We start from the raw sequence: 21,594 nt of genomic DNA on the forward strand, positions 1-21,594 counted from the left end.
AACCCTACAGTGTTCAGTGAGATAAGAATTTGCTCTAAACGAATTTCCATATACAGTGCATTCATAAGACCTTTTTAGAAATATTTATTTATTTATTTATTTTTAAATTTATGGCTGAGTTGGGTCTTTGTTGCTGGGTGCAGGCTTTCTCTAGTTGTGGCAAGTGGGGGCTACTCTTCGTTGCGGAGCACGGGCTCTAGGCATGCGGACTTCAGTAGTTGTGGCTTGTGGGCTCTAGAGCGCAGGCTCAGTAGTTGTGATACACAGGCTTAGTTGCTCCGCAGCAGGTGGGATCTTCCCAGACCAGGGTTTGAACCCGTGTCCCCTGCATTGGCAGGCGGATTCTTAACCACTGAGCCACCAGGGAAGCCCCCATAAAACCTTCTAATTACATGAATTCTCTGATGATCCTGGAGGATGGAACTATAGATATAAGACTTCCCACATTCACTGCAATCATAAGGCCTTTATCCAGTGTGAACTCCCTGATGATAACGAAGGTTCCTCCTAGTGGTAAAAGATTTTCCACATTCATTACACTTATAAGGCCTTTCTCCTGTGTGAACTCTCTGGTGTATAAGAAGGTAAGATCTTTGGATAAACGATTTCCCACATTCACTGCACAAATAAGGCCTTTCTCCTGTGTGAATTCTCTGATGATTACTGAGGTTGTAACTAGTGGAAAAAGATTTCCCACATTCACTGCACTTGTAAGGCCTTTCTCCTGTGTGAACTCTCTGGTGTATAAGAAAGTGACATCTTTGGGTGAAGGATTTCCCACATTCACTGCACACATAAGGCCTTTCTCCTGTGTGAACTCTCTGGTGTTTAAGAAGGGAACACCTTTGGATAAAGGATTTCCCACATTCACTGCACACATAAGGCCTTTCTCCTGTGTGAATTCTCTGATGATTACTGAGGTTGGAACTAGAGAAAAAAGATTTCCCACATTGACTGCACACATAAGGCCTTTCTCCAGTGTGAACTCTCTGATGATTACTGAGGGTGGAACCAGAGGAAAAACATTTCCCACATACAGTGCACTCATAAGGCCTATCTCCAGCATGAGTCTTCTGATGATAACACAGGGCAGAGCTGGAGGTAAAACATTTTCCACACTCACTGCACTCATAAGGCCTTTCTCCTGTGTGAACTCTTTGATGATAACGAAGGCCAGAGTGAGAAGTAAAAGATTTCCCACATTCACTACATTCATAAGGCCTTGATCCAGTGTGAACTCTCTGATGATAATGGAGGCCACGGCGAGACATAAAAGATTTCCCACATTCACTGCATTCATAAGGCCTTTTTCCACTATGAACCTTCCAGTGCTGAGTGAGGTAAGATTGATGACTAAAGGATTTCCAACACTCACTGCACTCATAAGGCCTTTTTCCTGTGTGAACTCTCCGGTGGAGAATGAGTATCGAGCTATTGGTAAAAGATTTCCCACATTCACTGCAAGCAAAAGGCCTTTCCCCTTTATGTACTCGCTGGTGTAGGACGAGCACCGAGCTATTGTTAAAAGAGTTCCCACACTCACTGCAATCGTAAGGCCTTTCTCCTGTGTGAACTCTCCAGTGTACAATGAGGTAAAATTTTCGTCTAAAAGATATCCCACATTGAGTACACTCATAACGCCTTTCTCCAGTGTGAACTGTCCGTTCTCGAACTATGATGGATCTACAGCTAGGAAACTGTGCACATTCACTGCACAAGTAACAATTTTCTCCAATGTGTCTTCTCCAGGGATAAATAAGGACAAAGTTTTGGTTAAAGGATTTCCCACATTTGCTGCACTTGTACTGCCTCGCCCCAGTATGAATTCTTCGATGCAGATTGAGGGTTGAGGTTCGTCTGAAAGATTTTCCACATTCACGACACACATGAAGCGTTTCTCCAGTATGCACTCTCTGGTGCACAATAAATGAGGATTTGTACCTGAATGTCTTCCCACATTCACTGCACACAAAACAATGTCTTCCAGGGTGGACACCCTGGTCCTGAACAAGTGCCTGTTTTGGGCTGAAGGCTTTCTTGCATTCTCCCCGGCTGTAATGACTTTCTCTGCTTGGTAATGTTGCCTCACGCTGGGCAATCTTGTTTGGCTTCTCCCTGGTGTGAGTGGTCTGTTGCTGGAGATGTCCCAAGGTGGCCAGAAAGTCTTTCCCAACTTCCTCACAGGTAAAGGGCTTTCCTGACACATGGCATTTGCAGCTCTTCACAAACAAGGCCCTGACTACAGCGTTTCTGAAGGATTTCTCTTCCATATGCTGCTTCTGGTGTTTTTGGAGGTTTGCACTAAAATGAAATCGTTTCATACATATTCTACACCCGAACACTTTCTGGCTGTGTTGTGCTTCTTCATGCTCAGCCAAGTGAAAAATACCTCTCAAGACCAGACTACACTTCTTACACGGGTGGCTCTTCTGGGAAAATGAGCCTGCCCTGGGAGTCCTGGCCTGTGACATGCTTATAGAAATGCTTCGTTGAAAGGGTGCTTCTGCATCCTCTGCTCCACAGCAGCAACCTGAATGCAAATAAATGCTGGTGAAGTACACGTTAACTTTATAGGGAGGGGGCAACATCATCATAAATGTGATGTGTAACATCTAAGAATGAGTCGATGGGATGCTCTTCCACACAAGAGATTTGTAATTCCATTGGGGAAGTGGCTACTTATGACAAAGGTCATAAGAAACTACTATGAACAATTAAATGCCAACAAACTGGATAAACTAGAAGAAACGGATAAATTCTTTGAAACAGACAACCTACCAACAATGAGTCATGAAGAAATAGAAAATCTGAATAGACCAATAACAAGTAAGGAACCTGAATCATTAATTTAAAAAAATCCCAACAAAGAAAAGTCCAGGATGAGATAGATTCACTGGTGAATTCTACCAAAGATTTTAAGAAGATTTAATGTCAATCCTTCCTCAACTCTTCCAAAACACTTAAGAAGAAACATTTCAAAACTCAATTTCTGAGGCTAGCATTACCCTGATACAAAAGTAAGATATGCAAACTACAAGAAAAGAAAATTACGGGCCAAAATCCTTGGTGACCATAGAATGAGAAATTCCTAACAAACACTCAACAGCACGTTCAAGAATCTTACACTATCGAATAATAAAAAAAAAATTTAGGTAATTCCCTGGCGGTCATCCAGTGGTTAAGACTTGGTGCTTTTACTGCAGAAGAAGAATCTTACACTATTATCATTATCAAGTGTCATTTATCCCTGGGATGCAATGATAGTTCCTCATATACAAACAAAAAACATGACATACCATACGAAGGATAAAAATCGTATGAATGTCTCAAAAAATGCAGAAAAAGCACTAAACAAAATTGAGGATACTTTCATGTTAAAAACTCTCAACAAATTAGGTATAGAAGGAATGTACCTCAATACGAAAAACCCATATACAATAAGCCCACACTAATATTATACTCAAAGGTTAAAAGGTAAAAAAGCCTTTCCTCTAAAATCCGGAACAAGCCAAAGATGTCCACTGTCCACATTTCTATTCAACACAGTTCTGGAAGGCCTAGCCAGAACACATAGTTATCAGAAAGAAAAAAAAAAAAAGGCATCAAAATCGCAAAATAAGTAAAACTGTCTGTGTTTGCAGAAGATATGCTCTTATATATAGAAAACCCTAGGGACTCCTCCTACCCAAATCTGTTAAAACTATTAAACAATATCAGTAAAGCTGCAGGCTACAAAATCAATATGCAAAAAGCAGTTGCATTTCTATAAACTAACAATGAAATATCTGTATTCTGAAAACTATAAGACAACGATGGAAAAAACTGAAGAAAACACAAATAAATGGAAAGACATCCAGTGTTCTTAAATTGGAAGAATATTGTTAATTTTACCAAGAGCAACTTACAGACTGAAAACAATCCATATTGAAAGTCCAATGACATTTTCCACAGAAATAGAGTAAACAATCCTAAAATTTGTACGGCAGCACAGAAAATCCCAAATAGTCAAAGCAATCTTGAGAAAGAAGGACAAAGCTAGAGGCATCACACTTCCTGATTTCAAAATATTACAAAGCTATGGTAATTAACACATGATGGCACTGGCATAAGAACAGACACATAGACCAATGGAACAGAATAGAGAGCCCAGAAATAAAGGCACGCTTATATAACTCATCTTTGATAGTCACCTCAAGAACACACAATGGATAAAGGACAGTCTCCTCCATAAATGGTGATGGGAACACTGGATATCCACATGCAAAAAAAATGAAAACTAGACCCTTATCTTACACCACTCACAAAAATTAACTTGAATTGGATTAAAATTTTTAAACATAAACCCTGAAATTGTAAAACTTTTAGAAGAAAATACAGAGAAAAAGCTCCTTGACATTGGCGTTGGCAATGATTTTTTTTAGATGAAACCAATAGCACAAGCAATGAAAGCAAAAATAAACAAGTGGGACTGTATCAAATGGAAAAGCTTCTTTATAGCAAGGGAAACAAAATGAAAACACAACCTAAGGAAAAGGAGAAAATACTTGCAAAGAATTTATCTGATAAGGGGTTAATATCCAGAAAATATCAGAACTCATACAATTCAACAATAAAAAACTAAATAATCCAATTAAAAATGGGCAAAGGACCTGAATAGATATTTATCCAAAGACATACAAATGGTCATCAGGTACATGAAAAGGTGCTCAACATCACTAACATCGGGGAAATGCAAATCCAAACCACAATGAGATATCACCTCACACCTGTTTGGAACACTACTATCAAAAAGACAAGAGATAGGTGTTCGCGAGGATGTGAAGAAAAGGAAAGCCTTCTACATTGTTGGTAGGACTGTAAATCGGTACAGCCGTTAGGGAAAACTGTATGGAATTTCTTAAAAATTGAAAATAGAACTACTATATGGTCCAACAATCCCAATTCTATGTGTATATCCAGAGGAAACAAAATCCATATCTCAAAGAGGTATTTGCACCCCCATGTTCATTTCAGCATTATTCACAATAGCCCAGGTTTAGAAACAACCTAAGTACAGCCATACCTTGTTTTATTGTGCTTCACAGATAATGCATTTTTTTACAGATTGAAGGTTTGCAGTAACCCTGTGTCAAGCAAGCCTATTTGCACTGGTTTTCTAACAGCGTTTGCTCACTCTGTGTCTGTGCATCACGTTTTGGTAATTTTTGCGATATTTCAAACTTTTTAATTATTATTACATTTGTTATGGTGATCTGTGATCAGTGATCTTTGTTTTGGGGTGCCACAAACTGTACCCATATAAGACAGGAAACTTAATAGATAAACATTATATGTGTTCTCGCTGCTCTACCAACTGGCCAATCCATCTCTCTCCCTCTCCCCAAGCCTCCCTCTTTCCTGAGATATAACAATATTCAAGTTAAGCTAATTAATAACCCTACAATAGCCTCTAAGTGCTCAAGTAAAAGGAAGGATCACACGTCTTTCACTTTAAATCAAAAGCTAGAAATGATTAAGCTTAGTGAGGAAGGCAAGTCAAAAGCCAAGATAGGTTGAAAGCCAGGCTTCTTGGACCAAACAGTATTAACCAAGTTGTATCAATAAATACAAAGGAAAAGTTCTTGAAGTAAATTAAAAGTGCTACTCTAGTGAACACACAAATAAGAAAGCAAAAGAGCCTTATTGTTGATATGGAGAAAGTTTTTGTGATCTGTATTCAACATCAAGCCAGCCACACATTCCCTTAAGCCAAAGCCTAATCCAGAGTCAGGCCCTAACTCTCTCCAATTCTGTGATGGTTGAGAGAGGTGAGAAGCTGCAAAAAAAAAACGTCTGAAGCTACCGTAGGTTGGTTCATGAGATTTAAGGAAAGAAGCCGTCTCCATAAAATAAAAGTACAAGGTGAAAAAAAAAAGCACACGGTGAAGCAGCAAGTGCTGATGTAGAAGCTATACCAAAGTTACCCAGATGATCTGGCTAAGATAATTAATGAATGTGGCTACACTAAACAACACATTTTTAATGTAGATGAAACAGCCTTATGTTGGAAGAAGATGGCATCTAGGACTTTCACAGTTAGAGAGGAGAAGTCAATGCCTGGCTTCAAAGCTTCAAAGGACAGGCTGACTCTCTTATTACGGGTAATGAGGCTGGTGACTGGAAGTTGAAGCCAATGCTCATTTATCATTCTGAAAATCTTAGGCCCTTAACAATTCTGCTAAATCTACTCTGCATATATTCTATAAATGGAACAACAAAGCCTGGATGTCAGCACGTCTCCTCATAACATGGTTTACTGAATATTTTAAGACTACTGTTGAGACCTACTGCTCTGAAAAAAAGATTGTTTTCAAAATATTACTGCTCACTGACAATGCAGCTGGTCACCCAAGAGCTCTGATGGAGATGTACAAGATTAATGTTCTTTTCATGCCTACTACTACAACATCCATTCTGTAGCCCATGGATCAAGTAGTTTAAACTGTCAAGTCTTAAGAAATACATTTCATAAGCCTACAGCTGCCATAGATAGTAATTCCTCTAATGGATCGGAGCAAAGTAAATTGAAAACCTTCTGGAAAGGATTCACCATTCTAGATGCCATTAAGAACAGTTGTGAATCAAGGGAAGAGGTAAAAATATCAACATTAACAGGAGTTGGGAAAAACTTGATTCTAACTCTCTGGATGACTTTGAGGGGTTCAGGACTTCAGTGGAGGAAGTAACTGCAGATGTTGTGGAAAAAGCAAGAGAATTAGAAGTGGAGCTGGAAGATGGCTGAATTGCTGTAATCTCAGGAGAGAACTTTAACAGATGAGGAGTTGTTTCTTATGGATGAGAAAAGAAAGTGGTTTCTTGAGATGGAATGTACTCCTGGTGAAGATGCTGTGCAGGTTGTTGAAATGATGACAAATGCTTTAGAATATTACATAAACTTAGTTCATAAAGCAACAGTAGGGTTTGAGAAGAGTGACTCCAATTTTGAAAGAAGTTCTACTGTGTTTTAAAATGCTATCAAACAGCATTGCTAGAGAAGTCATTCGATATGGCAACCTTCATTATTGTATTATTTAAACAAATTGCCAAAGCCACCGAAACCTTCAGTAACTTGATCAGTCAGCACCTTGATTAGTCAAAATCAAAGCAAGACCCTCCATCAGCAAAAAGATACAACTCAGATGATGGTTAACATTTTTTTAGCAATAAAGTATTTTTTAACTAAGTTATACACGTTGTTTTTTTAGACATAATGCTACTGCACACCAACAGGCTACTGTACAATGTAAACATAACATTCATATGCACTGGGAAAAAAAAAGTCTGTGTGACTTGCTTTATTGTGATACTCACTTTACTGCGGTGGTCTGGAACCAAACCTGCAATATGCCTGTATCTGTCTACAGATGAATGGATAAATAAAGCCTGGTATTTATATGCAGTGGGGTATTATTCAGCCATAAAAAGGGAAATCGTGCATTTGTGACAACACTGATGAACCTGGAGGGCATAATGCAAAGTGAAACAAGCCAGAGAAAGATAAATACTGTATGCTATCACTTATGTATGGAATCTTGAAAAAAAAAAAGTTGAACCCATAGCAACAAAGAGTAGAATGCCAGGGGCTCAGGTCTAGGGGAAATGGGGAGATGTTGGTCAGTTATAAGATGAAAAAGCTCTGAGGATCTAATACAGCATGGAGCCTATACTTAATAATGCTGTATGATATACTTCAAATGTGCTAACAAAGTAGATCTTAAGGGTTCTCACACACACAGGAAATGTAAATATAATATGTGAGGTACTGAATGTGTTAATTAACTTGACTGTAGTAATCATTTCACAATGTGTGTGTGTATATATATAAAATCATGACACTGTACACTTACTTTTACGTTTTACCTTTTTTAAATTTTTTGGCCACAACACGCAGCTTGTGGGATCTCAGTTCTCCTATCAGGAATTGAACCCAGGCCACGGCAGTGAAAGCGCTGAATCCTAACCACTAGACCACCAGGGAACTCCCTGTACACTTTAAATATATACAGTATTATTTGTCAATTATACCTCAATAAGCTGGAGAAAAGAAAAAAGAAAAGAGATCTAAACAGTACAAGTAAAACCATAAAGGACAGCCTTGGAAAATAGCCCATGGTCCAGATAAGTAATGGTCATGACAATACCTTCAATTCCTGGCATATGGAGGCAGAAGGAAATGTCAGATGATAAAAAGGAACAAAACCTGGGACACAGAAGTGCCATGGACCTGGATACACCACCTGACCAGGGAAAGGGCAAGTTTAAGATGCAATCCTTTAGCCTCACTCCAAGACTGCTTACTCAAATCCATCCCTATGAGGGTTGAGTACAGACTGTATTGGGGCTACGGGGAGAGAAGGGGGCAGTGCAAACAACCCAGCCCTAACTATCACAGCAACTACCCAGAAAGCTGGGGAAACAAGCAGTGCCAAAGGTCCATATGTGAGAAGGACAGAGCACACCTTGGAGAAAAGAGGGTGAGGCAGGATACAGAGCCTAACCCAGGTCACTGGGGAGGGTGAGGCTCTTACCCAGTGAAGATATAAGTGCAAAGTTCTCCAGCATCACATCATGGTACAGGCGTCTCTGAGCCTCATCAAGGAGCTTCCATTCCTCCCAGGAGAAGTACAGGGCAATGTCCTCAAAGGTCACACCACCCTGTCGTGAATGAGATAGATGAAACATAAACATTCTCTCTCTGAGGACCCACAATTCATCTCCTCACACATGTATTCCACGGTCATCCTCCATCAGAGCGCCCCACGTCAGGCCTGGTGCCAATGATGCCTGATCTCTCCTCACTGTGTTCAGCCCTCAGCAACAAAAGGCGGTGGCCGGGGGGATAAACGCCATCTAAACTCTGGGCCTGGCCTACAGGGCCCCATCCCTCCCCCCAAGTAATTTCCCTGAGGTCTCCCACATTGTGCCTCCAAGACACAGCCAAACATGGGCTCATTTTTACCCTTAATCCCCAACACCAGGGCCTGTGGGCCCTCGGCTCACACTTCCCCTTGATGTGCACGTCATTCAGTTGACCAAACCTCTTTCACATCTTCAGACCTCACAGTTGCACTCCCACAGCTCTACCACCTCCCTGCCCCACATCACAGGACCTCTCTGGACTCACCCAGGTACTTGGAACATGGCATCCACAGAGTGCTTAACAAAATCAAACATGATCTGGTACAATCCCAGTTCTCTGAGGGAGCCCATAGCCAGGGAAAGCCCTGCCTGCCTTGCTTCTGACCTCTGTTTCAGTATTAGCCACCCAGAACCAGTGAGGGACTGGGACACCCTCTCCTGCCTTACATAGGTTCCACAAGTGCCTCTTCAACCTTCAGAACCTGGGCAACCATGGCTGGGCTCCATGTGTGCAGGACTCCCTTGTATCCCCACCCAGCCCTGGAACCTAGTGACCTCAGGCTGACTGACTAACCTCTGCTGCCTCTCATCAGATCCTGCGACCTTGGACGAGGACTCAACTCCCTGTGCCTCTCTTTGTCACCCCCATTCCAATCCGTTCGTTCTCTGAGCAGCTTTTTGAAAACTTTTAAAGCCCTCAATACACTGTTCCTCGTCCGTTCACAGCCCTCCGTGGCTCCCAGGTCCCTCAGAATAAAGGAACAACCTCTCTCTCTGCCGCTCCAGGCGTGATTCCACCTCACACTCTCTTTACTGCAGTCATAAGATGGATGCCAGGTTTCCCGAATCCTCCTGGTTCAGTCCGACCTCCAAGCCTTTGCACCTGCTGGTCCCTCCGCCTGTCACCCTCGCCCACGCGCCACCCACGGCCACCTCACCGTCCTGGACACCGCGGCCTGGGCTGCGGGCACGTGAGCAGGCGTCCCGCACTCCGGGCTTTAGTGTCTGGTGCAGTGAGGGCGGTGAGGGGCCGGAGGACGAGCGTTTACCTCAGGCGGGTCCCTCAGGGCCGCCGCCGCCATCGGACTCCCTGGGCGGAGCGGGGCCAGAAGCGGCGGGAGAGGAGGCGAGACGCGGGCACGGCGGTCACTGTCCCAGGCCTGGCGCAGGGCACCCCGGGCTGCGTCGCCGAGCCTCAGACGCGCCCCTGTGTAGCGGGGACAGACCCTCCTCTCGGACCTTCTCGGGCCCGTCACCTAGAACCTGACACAACGCTCCAGAGGCCGAACCGACCAAAAGGAAGCGAAAATGACCTCCGTAAGGAGGACGCCGGAAGTCCCGCCCCGACGCGATGCGCACGCGCGGGAACCCCTCACCCTGATTGGTCGTGGGTTTGTAACTGCGGCCTCTCGGCCAGGGGCCTTCTGGGGGCCGCAGCGAAGCGAGTTGATACTGTTCAACCCGAGCGTTGGTTTTGCAGCACCCTGAAGCAGGTGGACCAGCAGGGGCTCCCTTGTTTGTATTGTCAGTCATTTTCAGAAGTGGAAGCAAAATAAGAACTGCCAAACTAAATGTCCTAAATTGTATAAAAGCTAATTTTTTTCCCCCTAAGGGATTACAGACCTAAATTGTGGTTCTTATTTATTTATTTATTTTTTAAGTATAGCTTTAACTCATTTTTATTTATTTATTTATTTATTTATTTATCCTTGGCTGTGTTGGGTCTCCGTTTCTGTGCGAGGGCTTTCTCCAGTTACGGCAAGTGGGGGCCACTCTTCATCGCGGTGCGCGGGCCTCTCACCATTGTGACCTCTCCCGTTGCGGAGCACAAGCTCCAGACGCGCAGGCTCAGCAACTGTGGCTCACGGGTCTAGCTGCTCCGCAGCATGCGGGATCTTCCCAGACCAGGGCTCGAACCCGTGTCCCCTGCATCGGCAGGCAGACTCTCAACCACTGCGCCACCAGGGAAGCCCCAAAGCTAATTTTTAGTTTTGTGGCCTTTTTAGAATTGTTAACTATTGTGTCCCGTAAATACACACACACATACACACACACACACACACACACACACACACACATATATATTTAAATTTTGTTACAAAAATTAACCCATTTATTAAAGGGTAGCAGCGTTTCAAATGGTGCTGTTTCTACTGGTCCTTCAAGTCCTTCAATCTTCTGATGGCCGATTTTACTGTAACGGCAGGAGTGGTGTTGTAAATATAGTTAGGCCTAACTATATTTTTTTGGGTGTTGAGCTCATTTATTTATTTGGTGACAAGAAAATATTGAATGAGAATTATGTTAGTCTGCTACGGTTGCCATAACATTTGAATACTATTGAAACCGAGGGAAGTCATCAGCCATTAATAAAAAATAAACTGTAACCTGCCTTCACTGATCAACCTCACCTTGCTTTTACAAAAACGTGCACGTACTCCCAAGCGTCAAATAGCCTAAACAATAAGATCTTTGCCAAGTTGCTTTTTAGGAAATTGGAGTCACCTGTGTCCAGTTTGAGCTCAAGCTGGTTAAAACTGCTTAATACCACTGACTCTCCAACTGGGCATGTGCAAGTGTTGGCTCGGTGACTTTTTCTTTTTAGTTAATTAATTAATTTATTTTTGGCTGCGTTGGGTCTTCGTTGCTGCATACGTGCTTTCTCTAGTTGAGGCGAGCGGAGCGGGGGCTACTCTTCGATGCGGTGCGCGGGCTCCTCGTTGCCATGGCTTCTCTTGTTGCAGAGCTTGGGCTCTAGGTGCATGGGCTTCAGTAGTCGTGGCTCACAGGCTCTAGAGCGCAGGCAGTAGTTGTGGCGCACAGGCTTAGTTGCTCCACGGCATGTGGGATCTTCCCACACCAGGGCTCAAACCAGTGCCCCCTGCTTTGGCAGGCGGATTCTTAACCACTGTGCCACCAGGGAAGTCCCCAGCTAGATGATTTTTGATGTCAGAAGGCCAAAAGCCCACCCTCAGAACATGGTAAGCCTGCCACTTTCTGAACATGTATCTCATGAAGAAGTCTGTAGCTTACTTTTACCTGTGCAGAATGACAATTACTGCACATTTTCCGTATCTTCAATCCCCACCCTCACCCCTGCCAAGCTTTATCCCATAAATATTCCTAGCCCCTCGCCTTTGGGGAGATGAATTTGAGATTTGTCCTTCCTTCTCCTTGCTTGGCTGCCTTGTGAATAAACAGTTTCTCTGCTGCAAACCACAGTGTCTCAGCGTTTGGCTTGCTGTGTGTAGGTCACATGAAACTGGTTCAGTAACAGTATGGACTGGGTGGCTTAAATAACAGAAATTTATTTTCTCACAGCTCTGGATGCTGGAAGTCTAAGAGGAAGGTGTCAACAGGTTTAATTTTTCCTGAGGCCTCTGTTTTGGCTTTGGGGTAGTCCACTTCGTGCTGTGTCCTCACATGGCCTTTTCTCCCCGTGAGCATACTCCTGGTGTCTATCCCTCTTCTTATAAGTGATGAAATAAAATTTACATTTTAAGGAAGGACAAGAAAATTTAAACATAAAATTTTCTGCTTTGGCCTCCCTACCTCCTTAATGTGCAGTGTGCATCTGCATTACACACTAACTAGTCTTCCTCAAAGATGGGAATGCTTTCTTAAATGTAAAGATCAATTTTTTTTTCCTTTCTTCTGATGCTAGCAATGGAACTTCTTAAAAGATTAGCATTCTTTCCCAACTCTATTGGGGGTCATGGTGACTCGCTGCTCGCTTTGTACATGCTTACTTGGCCTATGAACTTTATGTAAAATGTCAGTATGTCATTTTGTTGTACAATCCTTTGTCTGAAAAATGTAAATAATTGTGCCTTCAACTTCTAAAAGGCAGAACAGATCTCAGAGATTCTGAGAGTCTGTCTCCTGGGTGATAATCCTCAGTTTGGCTTGAATAAAACTCACTTTTTTCTTCTTAACTTGATTATTAATTGAGTTTTTGTCAACAGAAGGAAACCAGTCTTAATGGAATACAGCCACACTCTTATGACCTCACTTATCCTTAACTACCTCTATAAATGACCTATGTCCAATGACAATCCCATTGTAGGTTAGGGCTTCAACCTATGACAAGTATCTGTTAATATATGTTAGTGGTAATAAAAGGCAAGTAGCTTACTAAAGCTGGGTAATAAAGAGGAAAAGAATATTCAACTTTTAAAAGTATCCTCCAATTGCCAAGAGATCACAATAATTTCTGAAATTGCCTTTATAAAAACATAATTTCCAAAATATGCCTATTAAATACCATAAATGCATCACTTCTTTTTTTAAATTTACTTATTTTATTTTATTTATTTTATTTTTGGCTACATTGGGTCTTCGTTGCGCGCAGGCTTTTCTCTCGTTGTGGCGAGCAGCAGCTACTCTTCGTTGCGGTGCTCAGTCTTCTCATTGCGCTAGCTTCTCCTGTTGTGCAGCATGGGCTCTAGGCGCACAGGCTTCAGTAGTTGTGGCACGTGGGCTTCAGTAGTTGTGGCTTGCAAGCTCTAGAGCACAGGCTCAGTAGTTGTGGCAAACGGGCTTAGTTGCTCTGAGGCATGTGAGATCTTCCCGGACCAGGGCTCGAACCTGTGTCCCCTGCATTGGCAGGTGGATTCTTAACCACTGCACCACGAGGGACGCTCGTAAATGCATCACTTCCAAGAACTATTTCAAATAAACACAAACTTTCAATTAAAACAAATATTAAATGATGCAAAAATATAGTTTAATAAATTCACTTGAATACTTACACTTGTTATCATATACAACACTGATTATTATCCCACCTGACTAATCCCTCACAAACTCATCATCTTCCCTACAAAACGTTCAGATCATTCTGATCACTGAGATATCCTTTGATACCTGGCAAAAGAAGCCTTCACCTGCTTCCTCTGTTTTTCTCATCACTCTTCCCATCACACACTATACCAAAAACACATTGATCTTCCTTCAGTCATAAATTCCGTATGAGACTTTACAACTCAGAGTATTCCCAGGTTTTTTTCTCTCCAAATGAAACATCTATTTTCCCCACTATGCTTTGTAAATTCAAATAAATCTTTTAAGTGTCAACATAAAGTTTAACGTTTAAATTAAAGTGCTATTATAACCTACGCTCCTAAATCTTGAATATTCTCTATATTACCATAAAATTCCCTGGACCTGTGAATAACAGTATATAATTTTAGAAAATTGGTTTTGAATAATTATGAGTAGCTTTGCTGTTTTTATACTCTACATGTAATATGAAGCAGAGTTATTATCACTGTTATTCGATTTCAAATCAAAATATTCTGAAAGATGAAATGATATAAAATGTGAGCCTACAAATATATAAAGTTGATTAAATAAATGGTAGGGTGTTCTAGAGAGAATTTATAGCCCAGGAGCTACACTTAGAATATTTGTTCTCCTTGCCCAGAAGGCAAAGCAAAACAGAAAGCTGAGTGTCACTACCAAAGAGAACGAAAGGATGAATCTCGGTAAGCCTGAAAATACCTTTGCAGAGGTGTTCATTAGACCATGGTGTGGGTTCATAATCAGGCTTATCCAAAAAGATAAAATAGAAGAGAACAGGGTAAAAGGAGACAGCATATTCACCAGGATGAGAATGGTGAACACGGCTTTTTTCCCAGAGAATGGTGCTTTGGTCTCATGGGAAAGTCTAGGGGAAACGCTGTTGCTGTGAATGTGTTGGATTCTCTCGTATTTTGTAGTTTTACAGTTGATGACAACAAGAGGGTAAGTCAGACCCTGTTACTCCATGACAGCTGTAACCCACAACACACTGTAGGAAATAAGAGTGATTCTGAGTTTTAAAGTCTGACTCTCACTACTGGGCTTCTTTGGTGACTTTGCAAATTGGAACTAAGTTTTGGTTTGCAGCACAAGTGGAAGCAAAATAGGAAACTCCATATTAAATTCCTTTCCCCCCCAAAGCTAATTTATAGTTTTGTACCATTTTTAGAATTATACCAATTGTCTCTGCTGTCTCTTTGCATGTTGCGCCTCACTATTTATTTGGGAAAGAGAACACATTAATGATGTTTGTGTTAATCTGTTAGGACTGCCATAACAAAGTACCATACAAGGATTGGCTTAAACAATAGAAATTTATTTTCTCACACTTCTGGAGTCTGGGAGTCTGAGAGGAAGGTGTCAATAGGTTTGGTATCTCCTGAGGCCTCTCTCCTTGGCTTGGGAAGGCCATCTTCTCACTGGGTCCTGAAATGGCCTTTTTTGTCCCTGTGGGCATACACCTAGTGTCTACTTCTCCTCCTATGAGGAAACCAGTCCTAATGAATTAAGGCCCCACTCTTATGACCTCATTTAACCTTAATTACCTCTCTAAAGGCTCTGTCTCCAAGTACAGTCACTTAGGCGTTAGGACTTCAACATGTGTATATCATTAAGTTAATATAACTGTTAGTGGTAATAAAAGGCAATGGAGTTACTAAAGCTGTGGGATAAACAGGCAAAGAGAATTCAACTATTTGAAAGTACCCTGCAGGTGCTAATGGCTCATAGTAATTTCTAGAAGTGACTTTTGTAAAAACATAACTTCCAGAAGCTGCCCGCTGAATACTCTAAATTCCATAAATGCGTAACCACTACTAACTTTTTAGAACAAATAGAAAGCTTCCAACTGAAACAAACATTAAAAGGTGTTAAAATATAGTTTAATAAAATAAATTCATTTCAATTCAATACTTAGCACCTTTTATCTTAAACAATTATGATTATTTGTCCTACTTGATTAATCCCTCACAAAGCCATCGTCTCCCCGACAAAAAACTGTGTTCATTCTGATCCTCGAGATAACCTCAGATACCTACTTTCTCTGCTTCTTTGCTACCCACTGTCCCCATCACACAATATCCTAAATAGAAGATCTTCCTTCTGTTCTTTGAACTCCACATGTACCTTTCCAACTCAGAGTATTCCCAAGTCTTTTTCTCTCCATTGAAACATATTTTTTCCTACAATGTTTTGTAAATTAAATCTTCTAGGTGTCAACATAAATTTCAAATCAGCAGTGGTTTTCTACCCTGAACATTCCTATATATATTATAAAATTCTTTGAACCTCTAGTGAATAACACTATACAATTTACATAATTATGTTTAAATAGTTATTAGTACCATTCATGTTTTTATACACTATATGCAGTATGAAGCGGTTATCATCATCGTTATTCAATTTTGAATCAAAATGTCCCAGTTGGGTAAACACCATAAAATGTGAGCCTACAAATACATAAAGTTGATTATGTAAATAGTGAGATCTTCTAGAATGAACTTATAACCCAGAGACTACACTTGGAACCTCTGTTCTCCTTGCCCAACAGACAAAGCAGAACTGAGAAATTTGTGTGTCACTGTCAAAGAGCAGGAAGCAGATGAATTGCCAGAAGCCTGAAGACACCAGTGCACAGATGTTCATCAGACCATGGTGTGGGTTTATCATCAAAGTTATCCAAAAGAACAAAATAGAAGACAGCAAGGAAAAGGAGACACACATAGTCACCAGAATGAGCCAGTTCTTATGGTGCTTGTCTCACCTGGATGAGAGCAGCACTCTGGTCTCATGGGAAAGTCTACGGTAAGGCTGTTGTGATGAATGTGTTGGACTCGCTGTTAGCATCTGTGCAGAACAAGCCCATCTTCCCCTGCCCTCAGACACGAGAGCTCATGGATCTTGGTCCTTTGCACACTGGGACTTACACCAGCAGGCCCTTGGTTCTCAGGCCTTCGGACTTGCACTGAATGATACCAGCAGCTTTCCTGGTTCTCCAGTTTGCAGACAGCAGGTTGTGGGACTTCTCAGCCTCCATAACCAATTCCTACAATAAATGTCCTCTTAACATAGTCATCTCTCAGGGGATGTATCCACAGGGACCTGGTTCCAGCCTCCACCACTTGGATATCGGAATCCTCAGACGCTCAATTACCTTACATAAGATGGTCCAGCACAGTTGGCCCTCTGGATGTCGGGGTTCTGCATCTGGGGTTGGCTGAATCCTGGGATGCAGAACTCGCAGATATGGAACTGTATCTATATATCTTATTGCTTCTGTTTTTACGGAGAATGCTAACACAGACAATACAAATTCCCAACTGTAGAAAAGTCCCTGCAATCACAAAGGAAATAATAATCACGTCAATTGAAAGCTGCTCTTTGGCCCCGTTCCTGTTTGCCCATTTCTGTCCCCCCTCGCCTTGAAAGAACCTAATTAAAGGAATGAGATCACTAAACAATTTAAACTAACTCCTGACTTATGCTCTCCTGAATGCACACCACACCTTGCCTGACCTGTTCATTGTTTTCCTAGATTAAAAGAAGAATTAAGAATGACTAGCTCTCTACTCTCGACAGCTCCCTAAGCAATCCTGCAGGCAGACCCCACAGGCAAGGTAACATCCGAAGTCAGCCAGACTGAATGCAATGGAAAAGTTGCAGAAACTAACCTCCTGCCTTGACAATTCACTGAGATTCTTCCCCCTTTTTCCTTTTAAAATCTGTCATGGCTGGGAACTCCCTGGCAGTCCAGTGATCAAGACTTCACGCTTTCACTGCAGTGGGCATGGCTTCGACCCCTGCTCATGAACTAAAATCCCACATACTGCAACGTGTGGTCAAAAAAAACAAAACAAAACTGTCATGGCTGACCAGAATGTTCAGAGTTGGTCTCGGGACATGAGTCCACCTTCTCTCCGGATTGCCAGCTTTTCTGATGAAAACATCTTTCCCTTCTGACACTTCCTTCTCCATTATTGGCTTTTCAGCCGTGAGCAGCCAAACCTGAGTTTGGTAATACAATGAGATAAAATTCTGCATTTATGCTACTCCCAATAGTTCAAGACTCAGGAGACCATTCACATACATGCTTCACCTTTGAACAACGCAGCCACTGTACTATACCAAAATAGCATGTTTCTTTGTTCCCTTCTGAGACTGACGGTGTCAAAGATAAACACAACCAGATGTTAGTTGAAATGATAAAAACAACAATGGAAAAAACCGTTTTATTCAGTAACTACTGACAGCAGGAAAGAGTTGAACTCCATGGTAATTTCTGCAGAGGTGATCAAGTGTTTTAAACGGAGAATGAGAGGGACTTCCCTGGCGGCCCAGTAGTCAGGAATCCGCACTTCCACTGCAGGGGGCACAGGTTCAATCCTGGTCAGGGAACTAAGATCCAGCATGCAGTGTGGCACAGCCAAAAAAAAAAAAAACCAGAAAAAAAAAAAACCCTGTGAGATAAAAAAAAAATATATATATATACATTTTTAAATAAAGGGAGAATGAGAAAACAGGGAAGATGGGAGCTCAGTAGTCACAGAACTGAAAGATTACAGTGTTGGGAAATGTAAACAAGATTAGCGCAGCTGTATCTGATAGGCAGTAATTATGAAAACTAGGATTCAATCCTATCCAAAGAGACAGAGACAGAGGCCTAATTAATCCTCATGATTCCATTTCAATGGATTAGCTCTCAGCTCTTTGAGAAACATACATATAAACTCTTCTTAGTAAATGCTGAAAAAAAGAGGCTGGTGGGGGGGTGCCATTCAACAAGTTTACTGAGAACTAAGTAAATTCTCCTGGCAGATTAATCTAAAACTGTATAGTACATGTGTCCATTACGTTGTGTGTAACAAAAACATTGAAAAAACTCAAGACATGTTCTTCGAGTACTGAAAGCAATTATTCCATAAAGCAGTAAAATGGGTATCTTTGTTGTTTCACTGTCCTACTCGTTAAAGAAAAGGAAAATCGTCAATGAATCAAAGAATAAGCGGAAGAGGGAATTCCCTGGTGGTCCAGTGGTTAGGACTTTCACGGCAAGGGCCCAGATTCAATCCCTGTTTGATGAACTAAGATCCTAAAAGCTGTGCAGTGTAGCCAAAAAAAAAAAAAAAGCAGAAGACAAAACGAGACATTTTACCAAAGATAGCAAATATAAATCTGAAAGGATACTAACCATGAATCCTTAGGGAAATTCAATTCAAACAGTGAGAGAGCACGGCAAACTCATAAAAAGAGTTAAAATAAAAAACGACTGACCAACTAATTATTCACTAAGATGTGGAGGAAATGGAACCTTCATACAACTGCTGGTACGAATACAAAAAAATACACGACACTGTAAATCAACTAGACTCCAATAAAAATTAAAAAAGAAAAAATACCATGTTTAAATAGCAATTTGTTAGTTTCTTCAAAAGCTAAACGTTCACGTAACTTTGTGATTCAAACACTGCAATCTAATTTTTTGGCCAAAAGATAAAAGAAACAAATGTCCAGATTAAGAACTGTACACAAATGCTTGCACAAGTTTATTATCAACAGTCAAAACATGGAATTAACCCAAATAGCCATAAACAGGTGAATGGATAAATACTGTTATATCTAATGGTAAGAATATTACTCAAAAAAATTAAAAAGAGCTCCTCATTTAACATCACTGATGAATCTCAAAATAATTATAAAACACAAAACCAGGAGAAAACAAAAGTAAACATTTTAGGATTCCATCATGTAAATTATAGAAATCGCAAGGGTATCTATTACAAGGAGAAATAAATCAATGGTTGCTTGGAGGGCTGTGAAGGGTAGGGACACAGAGATTATAAAAGGACATCGAGCAAATACAGTGATAGACATGATCATTACCATGACTGTGATGATGTTTTCACAAGTATCATGTGTATGTCAAATCTTATCAAATACTTCACTTTAAATATGTGTACTTTACTACATGTAAATTACACCTAAATAAAGCTTTAAAAAAACACTTCAAGATTAACAAAATCTGTATGCCCCACTTTCTTGGAAAATAGATTTGAGAGCCCTATACTGACTCCACCATCTTTTTGTCATGCCCTCTGGGGGTCAGTCTTGCCTCAGTGGCAGCAAACACTGGCGAGTAATAAAGGACATTTCCACTTCGGTCAACAGGAATGTTGGCTGGCTCACAAGAGCCACATCCCTGGACTACTTTTCTCTACCTTTCTTTTTTCTGCCTGTGCAGCAACGGACTTGAGGCGAACATTGCAGGGAGGTTACAAAAATCCACAAAACTTTCCAATTATCTTCTCTGACAATGACCTCAGCTACACAAGATAAACATGCCTGGAGGTCGAGATTTGTGTACAAATCTGATCCTGCACATCGGCAATCATCACAAAGACATCTGTGGATGCACTTTTAGAAGAGGCACATTCCAATGAGCTGGCTGCTGTCTCCTCTGCTCCCTACTAACCCAGTTTCTGTAGCAGTTTCAGTTTCCCCTGGCCCCTATAGTCTTACAACCAGTGACTGTCACCCATGGAATTGTGGACTCCAGGGCACATGCTATTTGCAAGACCATGGGAGGAGATGCCTCTCAACAGTGCTGACACCTCCTGTGATACCCGCTGTGAACAGGGGAAAAAATTCATGCTGCTCCAAGAACTTGAGATTGTCACATCTTACTCCTCTTCAGGGTGATGTCTGAGTCTCCTAAAACTCATAGCATCCAGGCTTCAAATGAGGACCAAAAACCCCTGCCCTCTCTCCTACAACTTCACTGGCACCAATGCAAATTTGGCCAAAAATGGCAAGCCACTTTTTGCCATCATACTATCCTCCCTGAGGCCCATGCCTGTGGAGCCCAAATCTCCTTATAAAAAACCTCTAGCAGTACAAAGAACTCCCAAAACAAAATAGGCCTTAAACAGTAAGGCATCCATATTATACAAACCAAAACAACGTGTGGCACACAGTTTGGGTTGGTGACTCGCTAGATGGAAAAACTGAGCATGTGAGTACATGTCCCTGGAAAAGGTCATCCGTCTCTGCACACTGTCAGCTGAATTCATGTGATGTTCTCTGAGCCAACATTCCTTCAGGCTTTTGTACACGTAGTCAGAGAGAGGGGAACACCAACCCCGAAGGGACTGGGCTACTACTCCTGGTTTGCTCCAACACTTGGAAGAACAGAGGTCAGTTTCCCTGAGCGCACTGGGCTGGTGACTGATGCACACTGTGTGGACCTGCCAGGCGATAGAGGTAAAACGGCCACAGAAACGGGCAGTGACATAAATCTGGGAAGAGACCTGGACAGGTTACAAAGTGCAATACAGCCACACGTGCTTCCCACATAACTGAAATTTCAGGGGTATCTCCCCCAGTGGACAACTGAATGTATAAGATTGAATTCAGATGGGCCACTCCTCAGTTTCTTCCAACGTTGTTACCCTGAATAAGAAAATTGCACATTTCCTTGCACATTCAAGGCCTTTCTCCAGTGTAAACTCTACCATGTATACTGGGGTGAATTCTTTTGTTTTTTTAAAATTTATTTGGCAGTGTAGGGTCCTGGTTGCGGCACACGGGATCTTTGTTGTGGCGCACAGGCTCTAGAGTGTGTGGGCTCAGTAGTTGCGGCTCGCAGGTTTAGTTGCCCCACGGCATGGGGGATCTTAGTTCCCCAACCAGGGATCGAACCCACATCCCCTGCACTGGAAGGTGGATTCTGAACCAAAGGACCAACAAGGAAGTCCCATGAGGTGAATTCTTTAGGAAAGAATTTCCCAAATTCCTGGCACGAATAAGGTTCTTCCTGTGAACTCTAATAAGAACAAAAGGTGGAACTAGAAGTAAACAATTTCCCACATTCACAACACACATTAAGACCTTTCACCTCTG

General features: G+C 41.7%; 1 protein-coding gene across 1 annotated transcript; it reads right to left on the reverse strand.

Moving 5' to 3' along the window:
• Window positions 1–390: 390 nt before the first annotated feature.
• On the reverse strand, window positions 391–10,206 carry LOC133078124 (zinc finger protein 256-like). Its single transcript, XM_061173036.1, has 3 exons — window positions 9,948–10,206; window positions 8,568–8,694; window positions 391–2,530 (listed from the first exon to the last, which is right to left on the reverse strand). Exons 1-3 carry the CDS (start codon window positions 9,978–9,980, stop codon window positions 468–470), a joined length of 2,223 nt encoding a protein of 740 aa, XP_061029019.1. The 5' UTR covers window positions 9,981–10,206; the 3' UTR covers window positions 391–467.
• Between the last annotated feature and the right edge of the window lie 11,388 nt (window positions 10,207–21,594).

The sequence above is a fragment of the Eubalaena glacialis genome, chromosome 18, assembly GCF_028564815.1.
Source record: "Eubalaena glacialis isolate mEubGla1 chromosome 18, mEubGla1.1.hap2.+ XY, whole genome shotgun sequence".
Taxonomy (NCBI): domain Eukaryota; kingdom Metazoa; phylum Chordata; class Mammalia; order Artiodactyla; family Balaenidae; genus Eubalaena; species Eubalaena glacialis.

Bases quoted from the DNA above. Each gene is read 5' to 3' on its own strand.
- LOC133078124 (XM_061173036.1), bottom strand. From the start codon at position 9,980: ATGGCGGCGGCGGCCCTGAGGGACCCGCCTGAG. The intron at 8,695-9,947 runs GTAAACGCTCGT...CATTCACGACAG, and splicing joins CCCTGAGGGACCCGCCTGAG to GGTGGTGTGACCTTTGAGGA. The intron at 2,531-8,567 runs GTAAGAGCCTCA...ATTTGCATTCAG, and splicing joins TGCACTTATATCTTCACTGG to GTTGCTGCTGTGGAGCAGAG.